We start from the raw sequence: 23521 nt of genomic DNA, 5'->3' as shown, positions 1-23521 counted from the left end.
GTGAGTGTAGCAGCACTGAGTTAGGTGATGCAGTGCTAAGACACTGGACCTGCATTCAGGAACATGGCAGTTCAAATCACTGTCTGGCCATACACAATTAGGTTTTATGTAATGTCCCTAAATTATTTATCTAAATCCCTTGGAAAGAAAATGGTTAATCTTCCTCTTTATCCTTCCTTAATGTGAACTTGTCCTCCATCTTTAAAGACCTCATGGTCAACAAAACATTGAACCTTCGTCTTCCTTCCTTTTGTCAGCTTACCTCTGTCAAGGTTTATCACTGTTCACTGTGTCTTGGGTAACTCTTTGGTCTCTGGCAGGTTAGTGTATCACGAACAGGTTTGTGCAAGGTCCCCACTATCATATGATGTTAGTATATGGGCATGGGTGAAATAATACTAAGGTTAATGGACTGAGGAAACTCAGCCAATTGCTTTAGGCTATGGGGCACACTTTACTACATGCCATTTGGCTAAATAGATAAAAATGTCGACCTTAGAAACACAACTGCTTTTTTTCAGAAGAACAATGTGCCAAACTGTCAGATATGAAGATAGATTAGTGCTATTGCAAAAGGAGTTAAATTATATGTGTTTTTCCCTGTTACTTTATACTATGCAGTATTTCTCAAAAATAAAAAAGTAGTTAAAAAAGAAAAATGAACAATTGCTGGATCGCAATGCAGATATAGTTATTCACACAGTGAAAAAGATTGCTCAACAAAATATCCACATGTAACTCATCACCTCAAGTGTCTCATCATCATAATCTGTTAAGGTAAGGTAAAATTGTTCTCAGTTTAGTTCGAATACTGTAGTTCTTTATTAGGTGTGGTCCTGTTGAATGTTACATGCCCTCACATTTATCTGATTTTCTAACTGACTTACCCAGCCACTTATAGGATGACCTACAACCAAATATGGACCTTGTACCACAATTTGCTTTGATGTTGTACACATACACAAATCATTGTCGGAGGTGTAAGAATCAATAACTGGCAGTAAAAACTTATATTCAACTGGAAATAGAAACATGGAGCTGTAGTTTGTAGTATGAGACTTTCTGACTCAACTGATTTACAAAAATAGGTACTATAAGATTCTAAAGAGAAGTTCAAAATAAGCAAAAAGATTGTCAAATCATGATTATGTGAAAATGTTATCAACAAGGTGAAAGCTGTATCTAATGCTGCAAGAAAAGACAGTGAAAAGACAACTAAAATAATACAACATGAAGCTCCTGAAAAACTTGGGTGTATCTGCCAAAGTCATAAGAACTTTTAGATGCTATTAGGGACTTACCTCAGAAGTCTGACAGCATTCCAAAAGCATGCCCTCCCTCACTGCTGTTTTTTAAATTAAAATAAAAAAATATTCACAGTAGTAAAAACCTTTATGGACACCTGCAGTTTTTCATTAGCAGATTTTATCTTCCAGAAAAATTGTAGAAACTGCAGCTGCTGAATTTGAGAGAGTTAAAAATGTATATGCCCATTCTGTGAAAAATTCGTAAAACACAGGTAACATAACGGTTTTTTCCAGAGACAATTAAAGAAGATATTGAGGCTGCTTCTTTGGCCAACAACATTAGACTTCAGAGAAATTTTAAAAAGTGGACCACAGTGAAGTCTACAACATGCCAGCACAAATTCAATATCTTTCTCAATAATTTTGTATTTATTTATGAAAACAATGTGCCTCAAAAATAAGAGTGTCTGCAGACATAGGTGGAACATCTGTAAAGTAACTAGACTCAGAAATGAGACACAAACACTTATTACAAACGGTACTGTAATATATTAAGAAAAGTAGCAAAAATCTCATTCACATTTTGTCTGGAATTCAGAGCTCATGTAGTGGTATAACATCAATGCAGAATAATGTTAAATGACAGATAAGGAAAGATGTCATTTAAGAGAAGACAGATACTAGGGTCATTTTTAAAGTAAGAAACAATTTGTAATGGTGTAAGAGAAACTTCATTTATGAATGTAAATTGTATGCGAAACTACAGTATGCACAATTTTTCGCTTTTAAAAATAGTCACCATTAACATTTAAACATTTGTCAAGTTGTGGAACCAGCTTTTGGATCCCAGCATCAAAGAACTGCACTGGCTGACCATTAAACCAGCTAGAAACAGTTTCTTTCAACATTTCATCATTTCCCAAGCACTTTTCACCAATAAATTCTTTCACTTTTGCAAACTGATGAAAGTATGATGATACTAAGTCATTGCTATATGGTGAATGATCCAGTAATTTCCTATGGAACCTGTCCAGTTGTGTCTTTGTTCATGCTGCAGCATTAGGTCGAGGATTGTCGTGAAGCAGAATTACACTGTTAGGAAGGAGTCTCGCCAGCAATTTTGAGTACGCACCTAAGGTTTAATAATGTTTCACAGTACCTCTCAGCATTTATTTCGATTCTTCTCAAAGTCTAACAGAAGAATGCCTTCCTGGTCCCAAAAAACTGTGGCCATGATTTTCCATTGTGAAGGTTCTTGTTTGAATTTTCACAGTTTCGTTGGGGTGTTTGAATGATGCCACTCATTGGATTGACATTTATTCTCTGGAATGTAGTGTGCAATCCATGTTTCATCATTGGTCACAATGTGACTGAAGGACCCATCACCATCCTTGTGATAGGGCTCCAAAACAGACAAAGAATGTGCCATTTGCTTTGTTTTGTGTTCTCGTGTCAACATTTTTAACACCCATCTCACTTTTTTATTGTGAAGTTTGTCACCAATGACGTGATAAACTACTGATCTTGAAACTAGTGAAAATTTCTGATGCAGCTCATCAGTGGTGAAGCGCCTGTTTTGGCAAATTGCCTCATCAACTTTTTGTGTCATGCACATTTCCATCATTCATTACACCTGCACCATAAACTTCAACATGCTGACAGTGAATTTCTGCAGGATGAACTTTTTTTGCACTTAAGAACCAAATAAATGAGTGCACTTCACAATCAGCAGGATTACTGATTGACATGGTGGTGAACCAGGCCATATAACCATGACATCACATGAAAGGGTGTGCATACATGATGCGCTATCAGTTCTTACTTTAAAAGTGACCATCTTAATTTTCATTAGCTTAAAATATCGCTGTTGCCAAGGTGATGAACATAACATGAATACATTGCACAGTATGTCACATCATTATACTACTTCCCTATCACACAGTAATTTTCACTTAGTAGTCACTATGTAGTGGATTCCACTCTGTCATTAAAGTTGCAATCTCTCTTATGTTTACTCTCTCAGTAATTTTACCACTGATGAATCAAGTGTTTAAATTTTGTAATTCTTTCCCTTGGTAAGATATTCCAGTCATTTAGTTCTCTACTGGCATTCCAGACTGTTATTCCAGATTATGCATTTATTTTATAATGATTTATAATGATGGTTTTTTCTTCTCTTACATACTTTATTTGTAGCTAGCCTTTGCCTTGTGTCTTACCATCCGTGTATACTCTGTATATTCTCCAAATTTGGACTCTTTTTCTTTCTTTCTGGAAATCTGTCCTTTTGAAATCTCACCATAATTTTCATGATACTTGTACTTCTGTAGTCCAACAATACACACCTTCTGCAGCACACTTCATTGTGGTTTGCAGAGTAAATAAGTATGTATGTAAGTATGTAGACATCTGACTGGCTTCTGTTGCGCTCCTTCTATCTGTGTTGAAAGGTATTTATGCAAGGATCCTATATCCCTGCAAGATATTCCTACTGAGGTCTAAAAAGTGACTAGTAGGCTTAATCTTACAGACATTAACTTACTTGTGCCCTCTTACATACACTTGTTTGTACCCTCATTAACAAGTGCAGGAACTTAAGATATTTACTACATCACCTACATGTAGCTCTAGTGTAGTTTCTCAGCATCCAGTGTCACATCTAGGTTATGGCATTGTCCCTCTACTGTGATGTTGTCTGGCCATATTTTATGCTAACATTTAATGCTAGTCCTGTTGTATATGAAAGTTATTAGTTGACTCTTCTTTGCATTTCCAGTTATTTGTCCCAGTACAGCTTCTGATGATGAGTTCTAAGTCTTTTTGCTGTTACTTGCAATGTTTTCAATTTTTGTTTCCTTTGGAACTACTATTGGCATTATCAAAGTCTTATTTCTTATTGTACTCCATTACCACAGTCATTTATATAAATCAGTAAAATTAATAGCTCTAATTTACAGCCTTATAGTGAATCACTCTCTGCCATCATTACTTGTGATGCAAGACCCACCTCCCTTACTCTGTGTTGTAGATATGGTGACACCCAGTTTACTTATCTTGCATCAAGTCCCAGCACCCATAATTTTGTTAAAAGTCCCATGTTATCTGCCCAATCAAAGGCTTGGTAGAGATTAACAGCTGTACAGTCGAGTTATACTTCTCTGTCAACCAGTTCCGATAAATCCCACTTTAAACCTGCTAAATGTGATACACATGGAAACCATATGCTGAATAAACTCTGGCTCCTACAGCTTCATCTTGTTTCTTGCTTTCTACAATCTTACCAAGTGGCAACATAGAGATAGAGATGTTTGAAGTCTCATCAGCCAGTGCCATGTGTATGGAATCCAGTGATGATAAGAGTAGGTTGGGGAACGAATCAGTGAAGTGCACCACTTTGCTCCTTGTGTCAGCTGCTTATTATTCACATTTCACCTCTGTACAAGGCTCACTCCAAACAAATATCTTCTGAAAAAGACTTCCTGATACTTAAATTTATATGTGGTGGTGGTCTATCTGATCTTTTGATTGAAAATAATGTACATCAGTAGATGGTATGGGCTTCGAAGACTGTCTTGTTGTTACTGGGTTCACAAATTGCCTTTACTGCAATGAGACGAATGAGCCACAGAAGAACTTTAGATGACTATTATGACTGTTGCTGGCAGGGTCATAAGTAGCACTGATGGAAGAAAGTGCTAGCCCACTATATCACATGAAATTAACAGCACAGCTAGCCACTTTTCTTCTCTTTTCAAGAGGCATCTAGGAACATATAATCAACAGTTCAATGATAAAGACACTGTTATTCCACCTGGACTTTCTTAGGTTACTGCCAAATTGTTGTTCACTGATTTATATTAACTTCATATGTAAGTTCTAGTTGTAAGCTGGCTCACAAGTTACACTATTATTTTGTTTGCTCTTTTTCATCTTGATTTGATTAAAACGTCTTCATTAATTAGCTGACCTGCCCATCTAATGCTTAGCATTCTTCTTAGCACCACTTTTTCAAAAGCTTCCATTCTCTCCTTGTGTCAACTGTTTATTACTGACATTTCACTTCTTTGCAAGGCTACACTCCAAACAAATACCTTCTGAAAAAGACTTCCTAATACTTAAATTTATATGTGATGTTAACAAATTTCTTTGTGGTTCATTCTGGTGTTTTGATTGAAAGTAGTGAACATCATTTGACTGGTATGGGCACCGATGACTGTCTCACAGTTACTGGGTTCACAAATGGCATTTGCTGCAGGTAAAGAATGTGACCACAAAACTTGTGATGGCATTATAATACCAATCAACACAATTGTAATAATTGATATTTTCCCAAATGGTGCAATCTCCCCATCTAGTATTGTACTATCTGTGTAATTACAAAATTTAATGCTGATCATATAAAAATATTTGGAAAAGGTATAAATGTAACTGCCTTCGATCTAAGTAGAATGACCAGGGAATGTTATATGAGAATTACCCTTCATTTCAATAACAGAGACAACAAATAAGTGAAGAGGTTATCCCAGCAGTTGTTGTCATGCATGGCACATCTTCCAATACAACAAACCTGACTGTGATTTTTGACCACTCAATTTATTTTCAGCTTTGTATACTTGCTTGTACATATTTATGTATATCTCACCAATTGTGAAGCAGTAAATGCACTGTCGAATAGAAAAATGGAATGCATATGCTCTTCAGGTGTAGGAATACAGCAGGATTAGGATTGTTGTTGTACATTGGACCAACAGATGATGAACTGCATGTTAGTTTCTAATAGACCACTGGAAATGCGAGGTGCGACAATAAAGTAATGAGACTGATTTTATTTGCAAGATCTGGCAACCCTGCAGGCTTGCGTAGGCACAATATCTTTGGCCTTGGTCTATAAGCTGCTTCTAGTCCAAGCTGCACATCGATGCAACTGCTCAGTCATGAGATGTGCTGTAATAAGTTAACATGTGTTTGTGTCTGTCGTCACAGAAATGGAACTGCATAATATTGCAAAGCGGTATGCAGTTTCTTTTTGCGTTAAATTGGGTGAAAACGCAATGACTACTTACGGTGAGCTTCAGAAGGCTTTTGGAGAGGAGGTTATGTTAAGAGCTTAAGTTTTTCGTTGGCATAAAATGTTTAGTGAGGCAGAACGAATGTTGAAGAGGAAGACTGCAGTGGACGACCATCAACCTCACGGATGGATGTCAACATAGTCAGGGTCCATGAACTCATACAATCTGATTGAAGATTAGCCATGAAAATAATTGCAGAAGAATTGAACATCAGTCGAGAAATGGTTTGTCTAATAATAACTGAAGATCTTGGTATGAGAAAGATTTGTGCAAAAATGGTCCGCAAAAATCTCACACCACAACAGTGAGAAACACGGAATAATATGGCTGCCGATCTATTAGAGCAAATGGAAATCAATCCAGAACTGTTGAGCCGTGTTATCACTGGTGATGAAAGTTGGGTTTTTCAGTATGATCCAGACACAAAACGCCAAAGTTTGCAATGGTGCTCAAAGGGATCACCCAGACCAAAAAAAGCTCACGTGTCAAAGTCAAAAGTGAAATACATGCTTGTGTGCTTCTTAGATTCCAAGGGAATTGTTCATAAAGAGTGGGTGCCTCCTGGACAAACAATTAACCAATATTACTACAAAGAAATTTTAGAAAGACTTCGTAAAAGAGTTCTTCTTGTCCGTGCCAACATTGCTGATAATTGGATTCTGCATCACGATAATGCGCCATCCCAGTACAGCAATTTTTAACCTCAAAACAAATTTCAGTACTACCACAGCCACCTTATTCACCACATATTGCTCCATGCGACTTTTTTCTGTTTCCAAGAGTCAAAATGGCAATCAAGGGACACCATTTACAAACAACACAAGATGTCCAGAAAGCTGTGACGAGGGTCTTGGAGGATATTACAAAAGATGAGTTCCAGAAATGTTACCATCAATGGCAGAAGTGCAGGGAAAAGTGTGTGCACTCAGAAGCAAACTACTTTGAAGGAGACAACGCTAAACTTGACTAAAACGGTAAGCAACATTTTTTTTTTTTTTTTTTTTTTTTTACATCACTCTCATTATTTTATTGTCGCAGCTCATAGTCATACCTCCTGTCATTTTTAATGTTACCTCATATTAGGCTGCAGTGTTAACTCTGTTGCAATTAGAATGTTTTGTGTTACATTCATTCATTCTCAATTTGCATTTCCTGACATCAGCCTTCTGTTTTGTTGCTCTGTCTAATCCCTGGGCCTGTTGCCTTCTCTTTGTACATACTATTCATAAAAGCAAAATTAGACTTTTCATAACAAAAGACTAGACGTATGTAAGGAATAGGCATATGTAAAGTCATTGTGACATGTCCTATCTGAAATTTTATTTTTGTTGCTGCAATCATTCTAATAGAGACAGTGGTTAGTGTCATTGACCTTTATTTCTAATTTGTCTTCAGTTTTGGCTAGAAGTTGTTAAGATCAGTTACATCATGTTAAACTAATCCCTGGGCCTGTTGCCTTCTCTTTGTACATACTATTCATAAAAGCAAAATTAGACTTTTCATAACAAAAGACTGGACGTATGTAAGGAATAGGCATATGTAAAGTCATTGTGACATGTCCTATCTGAAATTTTATTTTTGTTGCTGCAATCATTCTAATAGAGACAGTGGTTAGTGTCATTGACCTTTATTTCTAATTTGTCTCCAGTTTTGGCTAGAAGTTGTTAAGATCAGTTACATCATGTTAAACTCTTTAACGAATTCTGTATCACGTGTTTGTGGGGACTCTTTCAAAATAGAAGACAAAGACTAATAAAGAGAACAAATTTATCAACAGACTTAGCAATGGTTACATTATTTATGTAAATTATTATTTTATTGTTTTGTTTTAGCACAGAAGGAAGCAGTTCAAACATGTGTAGCAGTTTTGGATGATGTGTCTGATCCATTAAAACAAGTTGCGCAGACAATGCTTCAGATATGTGCATATGCAGGAACAGCCAACGTGCTAGTAATTCAGCAGATGCTTCACATATGTTCTGAGCATCATGAACCACAAGAGGTGATTGTCACATTATGTTACTTTCAAGGATAATGATGGTACATGTAAAAAATGATAGCATATCTTATTTTATCTGTAAATTAACATAATCAAACACTGGAAACTCCAGGTAGGAACATCAACAATGTACGAAAAGACAGATTGCTACTTACCACAAAGAAGACACATTACACTGCAGACAGGCACAATTAAAAGATACTTACCTAAAGCTTTCAGTTACAGGCTTCATCAGCAAAAGAGAATACACACCATTCATAGACAGAAGCAAGCACACCTCATGCACACTTGACCACCAAGTCCGGCAGCTCAGACCAAGCCTCCAGAGCTGGTTGTCATGTGTGCATGGGCTGCTGATGAAGGCTGTTCAAAACTAAAAATTAAAATTGAATTCTCATTATTAAACAAATTATATAAAATCCACATGAGGTTAATATAAACTTGTTGATGATGTTGTTGTTGTTGTTGTTGATGGGGGGGGGGGGGGGGGGGGGGGTAGTGGTGGTGATTTGGAGCTGCTTTTTTATTAAACACGTTGTTCTTTTTTCTGGATACTGCCACTATGAAATTACTTCACTAATTAATAGGTTTTAAACTTGCTTTAGATACATGCAGTGCTATAGGGCAGTAAGAATATGCCCAGTAAATTAATCCATTGTGTCATTTTCTTTTCTTATATTAATTAGTTTTACTACTTTTTAGTATTATGATAATATGTTATTAATTTGCTATAGCTTATCCAAGAGTGGCTGTAATCAGCCCTAATTGACAATCTGTCTTTCTTAAAAGTTACTATTTCTTTCTTTTGTAATACTGTGCTAGACACAATGCAGTCTATCTTTCAAAGTCCACCACACGAAAATCATTTTTGAGAAGAATGGAAACCTCAAGTCTTGGGTACAGATAGATGGCAATTGGCTCCTATAAAACTTTGATTAACTTGTTAATTTTACATCATAATGAAATATGTATGTATGTTCAGTGGTAGACTTAACTCAGTACCTACAAGTTTGACCTATTTACCCAATTTAACTAATTAGCAACCACCGTTTGTCATAGGATACAGACAAAGAAAAGAAAATAAATGAGTGGAATACTAACAGTTGAGAAGGCATTATAAAAATAGCCAAAAATACAAAAATCACAAAACTTCTTGAGAAATACTTATAGAAATTGACTAAATCATGATAATGGAAATAGAAAATATTGAGGGTGGAAAAACCAGAATGATACATGAACTGATGCAATAAACAGTGTTCGTTTTGTTCTTGATTATCAGAGGTGCCATAAATGGTGCACTGAATTGTGAAAAAGTCAGAAGAATGTGAAGAGGTCAGTTTCCATCAACTATTTGATGGTATAACTTATAAAATCCAACTCTGTAACTTTATACCTGCAGTCTGTGTTGAACTCATGATACTTTGAAATAAATCTCCATTAACTAATCATCTTGAAATGTCAGGCTTCTAAATACTACTGAATTGTGAATATCTTTCTGTCCTCCACATGTGAATTTTTGTCTATCTGTCAATATCCTGTAGTTGTCATTCTGTTGATAAAGAAACTACACTAGTAACACCAATTACACACCAGTCAAGATGCCCTGATACATCTTGTGGAGAATGAGGTCTGTGGTATTACTTGGTCTACAACTCTTCAGTAATACTACATGATGAAATAAGAGACTATTCTGGCCACCTTGCACTCAGCTATATATTTCAAATATAAGCATGTCTGATAGTGTAACATCATTAATAAAGTTATTTCACCTTTTGAAAACTGTTTACCCCTAAAGGTAACTCAAATCAAACAGAAGTCAGAAACTAACCATGGATTACACAAGGAATAAAGACGTCATATGGGACAAAAAGAAAACTGTATGTACTACCTGTGAACAATTCAGATGTTAGCATTATAAAGCATTACAATGAATACTGCAAAACTACTGAAGCAAGTAATTCAGAAATCTCCGCAGCTTTATTATGAGAAAAAGATAATTACGTCAAGCAACAAAATGAAAACTATATGGGATATAGTGAAGACAGAAAGAGGTAGGCCCAAAAAGGAAGAAGAACAGATAGCTAAAAATAAATGAGACATTGGTAATAAGTGCATGTAATGTTGCGAACCTCTTAAACAAGTACTTTGTTTCTGTTACCGACAGATTATGGCTATCAGGTTCGGTAAACAGTGCAATGGAGTATCAATGTTACAAACAACTTCAGTAAAATGGAAATGGCATTCTTGTCTCCTAAAGAAGTAATGTCGACCACAAAATCCTTAAAATATGAGTATTCTAGTGGTTATGATAACATATCAATGAAGTTAATCAAAGATTGCTCATGTGACTTGAGTTCTTTCTTAAGTTATTTATGTAATCAATCTCTTATCCGCAGAGCATTTCCAGACAGGCTAAAATATGCTGAAGTTAAGCCTTTTTACAAGAAACTACTTGCCTTATTCCTAGTATAGGTGCTATGTATTTAGCTATTGGTTGGAAATAAAGATGTATTACTTGCAACAAATTTCATTAAGGAATAAATATAATGAGGTGCAGTGGTTAGAATACAAAATTTCTTGAACAGGTTTCTACATGATGTTCTTGAATTTACACCACAAATGAACTTTATCATATGCTTTTGCATGCTAAAAACTTTTTCTTGGTTTGATGAGTTATTTCAGAATATGATCCATATGTCATAAGAGAATGAAAGTGAGCAAAATATGAATTTTTTATATTCATATCTTCTACATCTTACATCATTCTCGCTCCAAATACAGACTTGTTTAGGCACTTCAGTGATTCTGCAGTATGCACTTCCTGACTGAATCTATTATCAAGCTGTAATCCCAGAAATTTAACACTGTCAACCTCTTCAATCTGTGTGTCTTCATATGTCATAAACATGCTGGAAGGAAATCTCTTACATGTTCTGAACTGCATATAGTGGGTCTTTTCAAAGTTTAATGACAGGGAAAATTTCATTAGCAGCCATTTCTAAATCTGTACTTGACTTGCTACTTATTGTAATGTTTGTATCATCTACAAACAAAACAAAGTTAGCATCTGGCAATGTAACATGCGTGGGGTCTTTACTGTACACACAAAAAGACAATGGGCCCAAGATGGAACCTTGAGGAACACCACATGTAATTAATTCCCAATCAGATGAAGACTGACTGCTTACTGGATAGGTATTTCGCAATGATGATCTTTGTTTCCTGTTAGGTAAGACTCAAACTATTTCACAACACTGCTGGTGACACCATAATATTCTGATTTACTTAAGAGAATGCTGTGATTCACACAGTCAAAGGCTTCTGACAGATCACAGAAAATGCCAGTAGCCTCTAATTTTTATCTAATGAATGAACTACATTCTTACCGTATATATAAATAGCTTTCTCTATATCAGAACCCTTAACAAACCCAGACTGTGACTTGGACAATACACTATTTGCAGTCAGATGCTTAGGGAGATATTTTTGAAAAATCTGGCAAAAGTGAAATTGGTAGATAGTTTCATGGTATCTTTTATCTTGGTCCAAAAGGCACCAATATTCAGAAACAAACATTTTCAATAAATTAACAGCAGCCATTAAAACCTTGATTTCAGATAAAGCACAGTTTAAACAGAGTTTTAAAGTCGTTTTGAGAGACAACTCCTTCTACTCTATTGATGAATATCTTTACAGGGTCTGTTAGATGACTCAAGTCAAAATGTCTGTTAGATTTCAGTTTTGGCAGCCCTTGATCACAACAGTCAAGATTAGATATTTTGTGTATGATCAGTTTATTAAAAGTGTATAACTATGTTTCATTCTGACAGTGTATTAATTCTGTAAATATTAGCAGTTCTAGTTTACCATAATGTATTCACTTCTTTTGATAATCTCCTGACAAATGATCAAAGTTGTGAGTATTACATTCAAATTTTTTGATGCTTTTTTGTGTTATTCTTTCTGACTTGTTCCACAGCCATGAGAATCATTGATTTTTTTGGTCTATGGAATGAAAACTGAATCTAATCTAATCTAAGCACTTGAATACAGCGTCAGTAAATCATGTGTCTGTCGTGTAAGTATCCACTTCAGTGGGAGTGAGTGATGTACAACATGGCTTGTTGGAATGTGTTACATGGCAAGCTATTGATTGTGTAGAAGATATCTATCACAGTGTGGGGTAACAAATTCCACTAGGTGTCCCAAAATTTAATTTTGAAGCTTTGAACTCATTCTCAAAGTGTAATACGTATTCGTAAAAGTTCAAGTGATATCATCCTTCAGTAATCACAGCCATAAATGATATTAGTCCTCAAACATAGGCTGCTATAGTAGGTGGCAGACTGCCCTTCAATGGCAGTAAGTCGAGCAAATGCAATAGCATTCATTTGAGGGGCAACATGTTACAGATGTGTGAGTATTATTCAATAGCCACAGTCATTATGCTCCAGACCTTAATCCAGTTGAGCATGCTTGAGATTCATATATTACAGATCTTATTTCTGTTGCTGAGCTCAAAATTTATCTTCTCAAGGAATGGAAAAATTTCGCTTCGGAGTGCATTACAATTCCATTTAATCAATGGCATGCAAGTGAAAAGCAATGCTTTGCATTCACAGTGACCACTCAGAATGTTTAATGACATTAATTACATATTTTTTTAAATAGTGGTAACAACTCAGCATATAGTTTAGGTGCTGAGTGATAACTAGTCACGTAAATGAGATTGAAAACTTTTCTAAGTCATTGGACAATGTCCTTCTTCACAGAACACACACACATGTGAAACCTCTTTATAAAAACAGCAGGGAGCACAGACAAAGATGCAATACATTGTAGGTGAAAGAGCGCATTTATTTTAACATATATGCAGGCATAATAACAAGAAAACAGCAAAATATACGTCAAAGTTCACACGACAGCTAGTCCACCTCACTGACAACTCCCTTCTTTCTTGACCCCCATTAACTTCTGATGATAAGTTTTCAACTTCAGGTCGTCAGTTGCTTTTGTTAACAATCAGCCACATTCTTCTCACTTGCAGTATGTTGTTGGCTTCCATTTTCTCTTCCATGACGAAATTTTTAGATCCATGTGCTTGGTTATTTCCAAAGCCTCATGATTTTCAGTTTCTTTGTGCTATGATTCTTGATGAAAATCTTCATAGGACAGGACAGGAAAAATCTTGACCAGTCTTACTGAGAAAACTGTTCATCCACATTGCTTCTCATACTGTTTCACTCAGTGCAACAAACTCTGCTTCAACAATACTTATTTCATCAGTTCGTTGTTTTCTGCTGTTCCAGCTGGTAGCAGCACTCCCAAAACTGTTAAATATCCACCAAAGGATTTATGGTGATGTGGCTCAGCTCCCAGTCTGCACCAGTATACATCTAGGTTTTCTTACCAATCTTGTGGTAAAAAAGGCTCCCTGCCATCGTTGGATAAGCAGCTGCAGCAGCAAGTCGTATACTCCTAGCTCACTCATTTGTTACATAGTTTAATTCTTAATTTCTTTGCGTGTTTTTGGTACTTGCATTGTCTAATTCATAAATTTCTGGCATATTATAGTATTTGAGAGTTGTAGCATCACGTTTTAGTACCTGAATAGTGTAAAATCACGTAGTCTCCTTCCGCCGCCGAGCAATGTGTCAGCAGTGCGCAAGTAGCAGCATTACTGCATTTACTAGGCAATCTTGTATTTTAATAACCTTTTAAATTTTGTGTCGATTTGTTTGAGCTCTCTGTAGATTAGTTCAGACATTCTTTGCACAACAGTTTTTAGCATGGATAGGGACTGCAACTGCTGTGTTCGGATGCAGGCTGAGTTAGCATCCCTTCGCTCCCAGCTTCAGGCAGTGTTGGCTTCGGTCACACAGCTTGAGGCTGTTGCCAATGGGCATCACTGTGGGGTTCCGGATGGGGGTTTGTCGGGGACGGCCAGCTCATCCCACGCATCCCCCGATCGGACTACGACTGTGGTTGCCCGGGATACTGCCCGCATTGAGGCTGATCCTTCACCTGTGGTAGAGTGGGAGGTTGTCTCAAGGTGTGGCAGGGGGCGAAAGACATTCCAGAGGGCTGAACGGAAGGCCTCTCCAGTTTGTCTGACGAACCGGCTTCAGGCTCTGTCTCAGGCTGATACTGATCTTCGGCCTGACATGGCTGCTTGTCCTGTTCCAGAGATTGCCCCTCAGTCTGCAAGATCCGGGCGGTCGCAGAGGGTGGGCTTACTGGTAGTTGGGAGCTCCAACGTCAGGCGCGTAATGGGGCCCCTTAGGGATATGACAGCAAGAGAGGGGAAGAAAACCAATGTGCACTCCGTGTGCATACCAGGGGGAGTCATTCCAGATGTGGAAAGGGTCCTTCCGGATGCCATGAAGGGTACAGGGTGCACCCATCTGCAGGTGGTTGCTCATGTCGGTACCAATGATGTGTGTCGCTATGGATCCGAGGAAATCCTCTCTGGCTTCCGGCGGCTATACGATTTGGTGAAGACTGCCAGTCTCGCTAGCGGGATGAAAGCAGAGCTCACCATCTGCAGCATCATCGACAGGACTGACTGCGGGCCTTTGGTACAGAGCCGAGTGGAGGGTCTGAATCAGAGGCTGAGACGGTTCTGCGACCGTGTGGGCTGCAGATTCCTCGACTTGCGCCATAGGGTGGTGGGGTTTCGGGTTCCGCTGGATAGGTCAGGAGTCCACTACACGCAACAAGCGGCTACATGGGTAGCAGGGGTTGTGTGGCGTGGGCTGGGCGGTTTTTTAGGTTAGATAGATGGCCTTGGGCAAGTACAGAAAGGGCAACAGCCTCAACGGGTGCAGGGCAAAGTCAGGACATGCGGGGACCAAGCAGCAATCGGTATTGTAATTGTAAACTGTCGAAGCTGCATTGGTAAAGTACCGGAACTTCAAGCGCTGATAGAAAGCACCAAAGCCGAAATCGTTATAGGTACAGAAAGCTGGTTGAAGCCAGAGATAAATTCTGCCAAAATTTTTACAAAGGTACAGATGGTGTTTAGAAAGGACAGATTACATGCAACCGGTGGTGGAGTGTTCATCGCTGTTAGTAGTAGTTTATCCTGTAGTGAAATAGAAGTGGATAGTTCCTGTGAATTATTATGGGTGGAGGTTACACTCAACAACCGAGCTAGGTTAATAATTGGCTCCTTTTACCGACCTCCCAACTCAGCAGCATTAGTGGCAGAACAACTGAGAGAAAATTTGGAATACATTTCACATAAATTGTCTCAGCATGTTATAGTCTTAGGTGGAGATTTCAATTTACCAGATATAGACTGGGACACTCAGATGTTCAGGACGGGTGGTAGGGACAGAGCATCGAGTGACATTATACTGAGTGCACTATCCGAAAATTACCTCGAGCAATTAAACAGAGAACCGACTCGTGGAAATAACATCTTGGACCTACTGATAACAAACAGACCCGAACTTTTCGACTCTGTATGTACAAAACAGGGAATCAGTGATCATAAGGCCGTTGCAGCATCCCTGAATATGGAAGTTAGTAGGAATATAAAAAGAGGGAGGAAGGTTTATCTGTTTAGCAAGAGTAATAGAAGGCAGATTTCAGACTACCTAACAGATCAAAACGAAAATTTCTGTTCCGACACTGACAATGTTGAGTGTTTATGGAAAAAGTTCAAGGCAATCGTAAAATGCGTTTTAGACAGGTACGTGCCAAGTAAAACTGTGAGGGACGGGAAAAACCCACCATGGTACAACAACAAAGTTAGGAAACTACTGCGAAAGCAAAGAGAGCTTTACTCTAAGTTTGAACGCAGCCAAAACCTCTCAGACAAACAGAAGCTAAACGATGTCAAAGTTAGCCTAAGGAGGGCTATGCGTGAAGCGTTCAGTGAATTCGAAAGTAAAATTCTATGTACCGACTTGACAGAAAATCCTAGGAAGTTCTGGTCTTACGTTAAATCAGTAAGTGGCTCGAAACAGCATATCCAGACACTCCGGGATGATGATGGCATTGAAACAGAGGATGACACGCGTAAAGCTGAAATACTAAACACCTTTTTCCAAAGCTGTTTCACAGAGGAAGACCGCACTGCAGTTCCTTCTCTAAATCCTCGCACAAACGAAAAAATGGCTGACATCGAAATAAGTGTCCAAGAAATAGAAAAGCAACTGGAATCACTCAACAGAGGAAAGTCCACTGGACCTGACGGGATACCAATTCGATTCTACACAGAGTACGCGAAAGAACTTGCCCCCCTTCTAACAGCCGTGTACCACAAGTCTCTAGAGGAATGGAAGGTTCCAAATGATTGGAAAAGAGCACAGGTAGTCCCAGTCTTCAAGAAGGGTCGTCGAGCAGATGCGCAAAACTATAGACCTATATCTCTGACGTCAATCTGTTGTAGAATTTTAGAACATGTTTTTTGCTCGAGAATCATGTCGTTTTTGGAAACCCAGAATCTACTATGTAGGAATCAACATGGATTCCGGAAACAGCGATCATGTGAGACCCAACTCGCTTTATTTGCTCATGAGACCCAGAAAATATTAGATACAGGCTCCCAGGTAGATGCTATTTTTCTTGACTTCCGGAAGGCGTTCGATACAGTTCCGCACTGTCACCTGATAAACAAAGTAAGAGCCTACGGAATATCAGACCAGCTGTGTGGCTGGATTGAAGAGATTTTAGCAAACAGAACACAGCATGTTGTTATCAATGGAGAGACGTCTACAGACGTTAAAGTAACCTCTGGCATGCCACAGGGGAGTGTTATGGGACCATTGCTTTTCACAATATATATAAATGACCTAGTAGATAGTGTCGGAAGTCCCATTCGGCTTTTCGCGGATGATGCTGTAGTGTACAGAGAAGTTGCAGCATTAGAAAATTGTAGCGAAATGCAGAAAGATCTGTAGCGGATAGGCACTTGGTGCAGGGAGTGGCAACTGACCCTTAACATAGACAAATGTAATGTATTGCGAATACATAGAAAGAAGGATCCTTTATTGTATGATTACATGATAGCGGAACAAACACTGGTAGCAGTTACTTCTGTAAAATATCTGGGAGTATGCGTGCGGAACGATTTGAAGTGGAACGATCATATAAAATTAATTGTTGGTAAGGTGGGTACCAAGTTGAGATTCATTGGGAGAGTCCTTAGAAAATGTAGTCCATCAACAAAGGAGGTGGCTTACAAAACACTCGTTCGACCTATACTTGAGTATTGCTCATCAGTGTGGGATCCGTACCAGATCGGGTTGACGGAGGAGATAGAGAAGATCCAAAGAAGAGCGGCGCGTTTCGTCACAGGGTTATTTGGTAACCGTGATAGCGTTACGGAGATGTTTAATAAACTCAAGTGGCAGACTCTGCAAGAGAGGCGCTCTGCATCGCGGTGTAGCTTGCTCGCCAAGTTTCGAGAGGGTGCGTTTCTGGATGAAGTATCGAATATATTGCTTCCCCCTACTTATACCTCCCGAGGAGATCACGAATGTGAAATTAGAGAGATTAGAGCGCGCACGGAGGCTTTCAGACAGTCGTTCTTCCCGCGAACCATACGCGACTGGAACAGGAAAGGGAGGTAATGACAGTGGCACGTAAAGTGCCCTCCACCACACACCGTTGGGTGGCTTGCGGAGTATAAATGTAGATGTAGATGTAGATGTAGACATTTATTGTCCCTCACAAATAACATAGTGTGTGTTTGATGGCTCGCCAATGCTCCTCACTCAGATTGATGATGAACTATCTGAAAAGTCAGTAGATTTGCCACATCAGTCCTGGTACCCGTTGTCACGTATAAGCTTCCACTTGCAGTTCTATATTTTTGTACTTCATGTTCACTGAGCTTGTCTTTATCTTTTGCATTTTGTAGTTTTATATTCATGATGAGAGGTGTTTATACAGGATCGCAGTTTTCCATTTGGAATTCTCTTAAGATTTCTTTTGCATATGCTGTTTGGTGTAAAATCAGTGTTCCATCTTCTCTCATAATTCAGACTGACTATACCTGTCATTTTACTCCAAGGTCTCTTACTTCAGATTCAGTGCTTAAGATATTTTCCATTTTCTTTATTTCACTTTTCTCATCATGCAACATTATATCATATACTTATGAAGTTAGTATGAGTTTACAGCACAGAGCATAATAAACACATGGGTCAGCTACTGATCACAAAATCCCTTGTTAGCACAAGAACTCTTCGAGTGTCTTATTCCATCTTCTGTCAGATTGATGCAACCCAGAGATGCACTTTTCAAGTGTGCATATCCATTTGCCATTGTTCAGTTCCTCTTGATTTGCTATTCTCTTGAATTTTCTTTGAAGTTGCTCAGTGGTATCTCTGAAACCAATGGGTAATTCCACATAGACCTCATCTTCTATGTTAGCCATCAAATATGCCACAATGACATCTAAGTAATGAATTTCCAAATCTTGTTCAACTGCTATTCCCATATGTAGTCATATAGTTTTCATTTTCATGACTGGACTGTAACATTTGTTAAAACCAGTTACTGGTCTCTGCTCATTACATAAAGCTACTACGTGTGTACTATGACGGGCAGTTCTTCCAATTTCAGCGTACTTCTGTTTCAAAACCTATTTTGTGTGTATCATTTTTGTGACACAAATATCCAGGTCCAGTTTTGCATTAGGTGTTCCAGCTCTTGTGACATTACTTCTTGCCATTTGTTTTTATTGTCAGCTGACATGGCCTGCTTTATGCTTTATGGACGTTTTTCTCTTGGAGTATTCTCTTTTTCAATTGCACATGCCTTCTTATTTTCATTTGTCTTGTAGTCCATCAACATTATGGTGGTTTGACTTGTCACCCAGAACTTTTTCTGTAGTTTCTGTTCATTATAAGTTCTTGTAGTTCACAGTTATTATCATCTGTTATAGGGTAATTGTCCTTCTCACTCTCATCCGCCCCTCATTCTCCTTTCCTTCGTCAATGTGTTTGGAAGCCACACGTTTCCAGTCTTCACTTTGTTCATCATCAAGTGCTTCTCCTCTTTCCGCAATATCTATATTCTGTAATGCTCCTTCATCATTTGTGATAGTTGTAGTCTTCAGATCAATCACTTTTGTAAACCTTCATTCAATTCTGCAGGAAAGATACTGTTATCAGATACAACATCCCTGCCAATTGTTAGATTTCCTGTTTATGGATTCCTTAGTCTGCAGGCTTTCATGACTTCTGAATATACAATCATTAAATGACATTATCCTTTTGGTTCAAATTTGCCATGTCTGTTTTTCGTTTTTGCTGATGCATGACAGTCGAATAACCATAGATGATTAAGTTTGGTTCTTGTCCATGCCATCATTTGCAGAGAGTTTCTCCATCATTTGCTCTTGTTAGATATCTATTTTGCAACTAAATTGCTCTTGCTACTGCTTCACCCCAAAAATTTTGTGAAATTCCTCTCTCCAAAATTGTATATCACACAATATTTGAAAGTGTTTGGTTAAAATTATATATAAAATCAAAGATGAGGTGACTTACCGAACGAAAGCGCTGGCAGGTCGATAGACACACAAACAAACACAAACATACACACAAAATTCAAGCTTTCGCAACAAACTGTTGCCTCATCAGGAAAGAGGGAAGGAGAGGGGAAGACGAAAGGAAGTGGGTTTTAAGGGAGAGGGTAAGGAGTCATTCCAATCCCGGGAGCGGAAAGACTTACCTTAGGGGGAAAAAAGGACAGGTATACACTCGCACACACGCACATATCCATCCACACATACAGACACAAGCAGACATATTTGGTCTTTAAATATGTCTGCTTGTGTCTGTATGTGTGGATGGATATGTGCGTGTGTGCGAGTGTATACCTGTCCTTTTTTCCCCCTAAGGTAAGTCTTTCCGCTCCCGGGATTGGAATGACTCCTTACCCTCTCCCTTAAAACCCACTTCCTTTCGTCTTCCCCTCTCCTTCCCTCTTTCCTGATGAGGCAACAGTTTGTTGCGAAAGCTTGAATTTTGTGTGTATGTTTGTGTTTGTTTGTGTGTCTATCGACCTGCCAGCGCTTTCGTTCGGTAAGTCACCTCATCTTTGATTTTATATATAATTTTTCCCACGTGGAATGTTTCCTTCTATTATATTGATATCATTAAAGTGTTTGGTTAACCGTATCAGACCTGAATTTTTCTGGGGGAAGGAGAATTTTTAGTGATGTGGTAATGCTCTTAGGTGATTTTTTAATTATTTTAGGTGCAAGGCTTATACAAAATCATATACCTGTTTTCAAAACGTACTTTCTACAGTTGGCTTAATTTTATCAACTAAAATAACTAATTACAAAATACTTTCTATTGTAATAGACAGTGAAATGATCATTCAATAATTATCATGCAGAATAAGAGTAGCAGTATTCAATTAAACAGTGGAATATAGCGAACAAACCACATCTGTCTATGCCGGTGGTCTGGTGGTCACAAGCTGCTGTGCACTGTCATGAGCTGTTGCACACTGGTACATTGACTGGCTGATATTTTCATAGTGATGCCCAACAGTTGGCAGCACTTGCATATGATGAAAAGATTTAACATTCATGCATGTTCACCTCAGTTTTCCATTAGGAAAAACGCCTCTGTTGCAGCTAAGGCATACTAAAAGTTAATGTACTTATTTATAGCCGAAGAGTCTGAAAGGCTTAAATCATTTTGCAACACTGTTTTGTTGAGGTGTGTCAGGGACAGTCAGTTGCCTCCAAATTCCTTCTTTTAGCTGATATTCTTCAAGTTCTGTACTCATATATTCTCCTCCATTGTCCAAACATAGCATTTCTTATCTTCTCCATTGAAAATTTTCTGCTTACAGGTTGTATTCGTTGAATGCTTGAAACACTTCACTTTTAACTTTAAGTAAAGCTATTACAGCATATCTCAAGATCTCATAAATGAATGTGACAATGTATTTCACTCCCCAACATGACTGGAGTCCATATACATAAATTACATCAGTGTGTATGAAATGTAGAGGTTCATTTGTCCTGTTTTCAGTCTGTTTGGGGAAGTGCTTGGCTGTCATATTGCCTTCGTGCACATACTGCGCTACTCTTTAATTTGGTCTACTGACACTTCAAGAATTATTCCACTGCATTTGACCTTTTCTTAGCTTTACCAATGTGAATGTACCCTAGCCTTCAGTGCCATGAATCCATTTCCCGACTAATGGTAAGATTTGTGACAGAGCCGAGTCCTCGCATTGAGATACTGGAGTTTCTTCACCAATGTAGTACAAATTGCCTTTCTTTGAAGCATTCGTGATTATTTCCCTGTTTTGTTTCCTGATTCTAGCTTCAGTTTTTGCAAAAGATATTATCAGTCCTTTACCGGTCACCTGAGGGACTGATATCAGATTGCACATGATGTCTGGAATGAGCAATGTATTATGCATTTTGGTTGACCTACACATTCTTCTGATAGGTTTACGAAGTCTGTCTAAAAAGTATCCTATCTTTGATTTTCCCAAACAAAATAGAGATGCTAGCGTAGCACCACTGTACACAGTAAAGGAAGAGAGCTTCATTCGCATGCGTAAATTTTGTCCCTGCCTTCCAGCACATCAGTTGCTGCCTGTCGGTTGCTGAGTGAGGTGCTACACAATGTGTTTGTCGGATTACCGATTCTCTCAAGATGACTGAATGTGTTGAGCAAAGATACTGCATCAAATTTTGACAAAACCTTGGTGATTCTCAAAGCAAAACAATTCATAAGATTCAGCAGGTGTTTGGAGAATATGCAATGGGTGTAACACAAATTAAGAAGTGGTTCAACTGATTCAAAAATGGCTGCACATCAGTGGAGAGTGACCAGCACTCTGGCAGGCCCCAAACTGTTCAGAGTGCAGCTGTTGTTGAGAGGGTGCAAAATTTGGTTATGGCATATCGTCGTTTGACTGTGCGGGAAATTGCCCAAGAGGTTGGAGGGAGTAAAGATTCTGCACATGCAATTTTTCGTGATGATTTGAACATGCACTGAGTGGCTGCGAAATTTGTGCCCAAGTTGTTGTCGCCAGAATGAATGACGTTGCAAAGGACCTTCTGGATACCACCAACACTGATCCTGGGTTTCTAAACACTGTGATAACTGGAGATGCGTCATGAGTGTTTGGGTACAACCCAGAAACAAAAAGACAGTCATCGCAATGGAAGCATCCCGAGTCTCCAAGGCCGAAGAAAGTACAGCAGGTGCGAAGCAAAATCAAGGAGATGCTGACTGTCACCTTTGATGTCCGTGGAATTGTGCATCACAGATATGCACTGGAAGGACAAACTGTGACAAAGGAATATTATCTAGATGTTCTCTGGTGACTCTGTGATGCAGTTTGGCGCAAAAGACCAGTCATGTAGACAGCGAAAAATTCGCAACTGCATCATGACAGCACCTCACACATTCATCCCACTTGATCACAAATTTCTTGGCCAAACATGGAATTACAGCCATTCGCCAACCTCCCTACTCTCCAGACATGGATCCTTGCATCTTCTGTTTGTTTTCAAAATGAAGACACCACTGAAAGGATCCTGTTTTAAGCATAGAGAAGAGATATTGCGGAACACGATGATGGAGCTAAACACAATTCCAAAAGAAGACTTCCAAAGGTGTTTCCGGCAATGGAAGGGTCGGTGGACTAAGTGTGTGCAAGCACAAGTGGCCTACTTTGAAGGGGATTAGGGTCCCAATCCCGTCAAGTATTCGAAATACTTTTTCTAGCCAATGGTCGGATACCTTATAGACAGGCCTCATATGTGCACAATGCCAAAACCAGTGCTTTTCAAATGTCCACTACTGGCTACTTGCAATGATTCTTCATGTTTGGTGAAAGTGACAAATTTGTCGTGCTGGTAAGTCATGTAGTTTGTTACTCCACTGTCCAGAATCCACACATCATCTCTTTAATTTTCTCATAAGTGATGTTTGTGCTTATGAATATGTAACAGTGTCCAACATGGTTGCACTTAATACATTTGTAGAACAACAAATGTATCATTATGTTTCATTCTCAGTAATGCACTTATGCTAGCAGAGAGTGTTAAAGAATTTGAAGACGTTTTGTCTGCCTCTTTTGTATGGTTTGCTTGCTCATTATTTGAAATGCGGTCAACAATTTGTGGGTAATATTTAATAATATGTCTGTGCTCTGGACAGTGAAAGTGTCATTGACAACTATGATATGCTTTTTGCGTAATTGCT

At 38.5% G+C, this 23521-nt stretch overlaps 1 protein-coding gene across 1 annotated transcript in view; it reads left to right on the top strand.

Annotated features, from left to right (window-relative positions):
- LOC124606058 (26S proteasome non-ATPase regulatory subunit 2-like) overlaps nt 1-23521 on the top strand; it is a 206139-nt gene that overhangs the window by 140975 nt on the left and 41643 nt on the right. Inside the window, exon 12 of the mRNA XM_047138020.1 lies at nt 8149-8318. Within this exon, the coding sequence (XP_046993976.1) occupies nt 8149-8318 (170 nt within the window). The remainder of the gene's footprint in view (nt 1-8148; nt 8319-23521) is intronic.

Source organism: Schistocerca americana, chromosome 3 (genome assembly GCF_021461395.2).
Source record: "Schistocerca americana isolate TAMUIC-IGC-003095 chromosome 3, iqSchAmer2.1, whole genome shotgun sequence".
Lineage (NCBI taxonomy): Eukaryota > Metazoa > Arthropoda > Insecta > Orthoptera > Acrididae > Schistocerca > Schistocerca americana.
The sequence above is the reverse complement of the archived record's forward strand: the minus strand, read 5'-3'. Positions and strand labels throughout refer to the sequence as shown.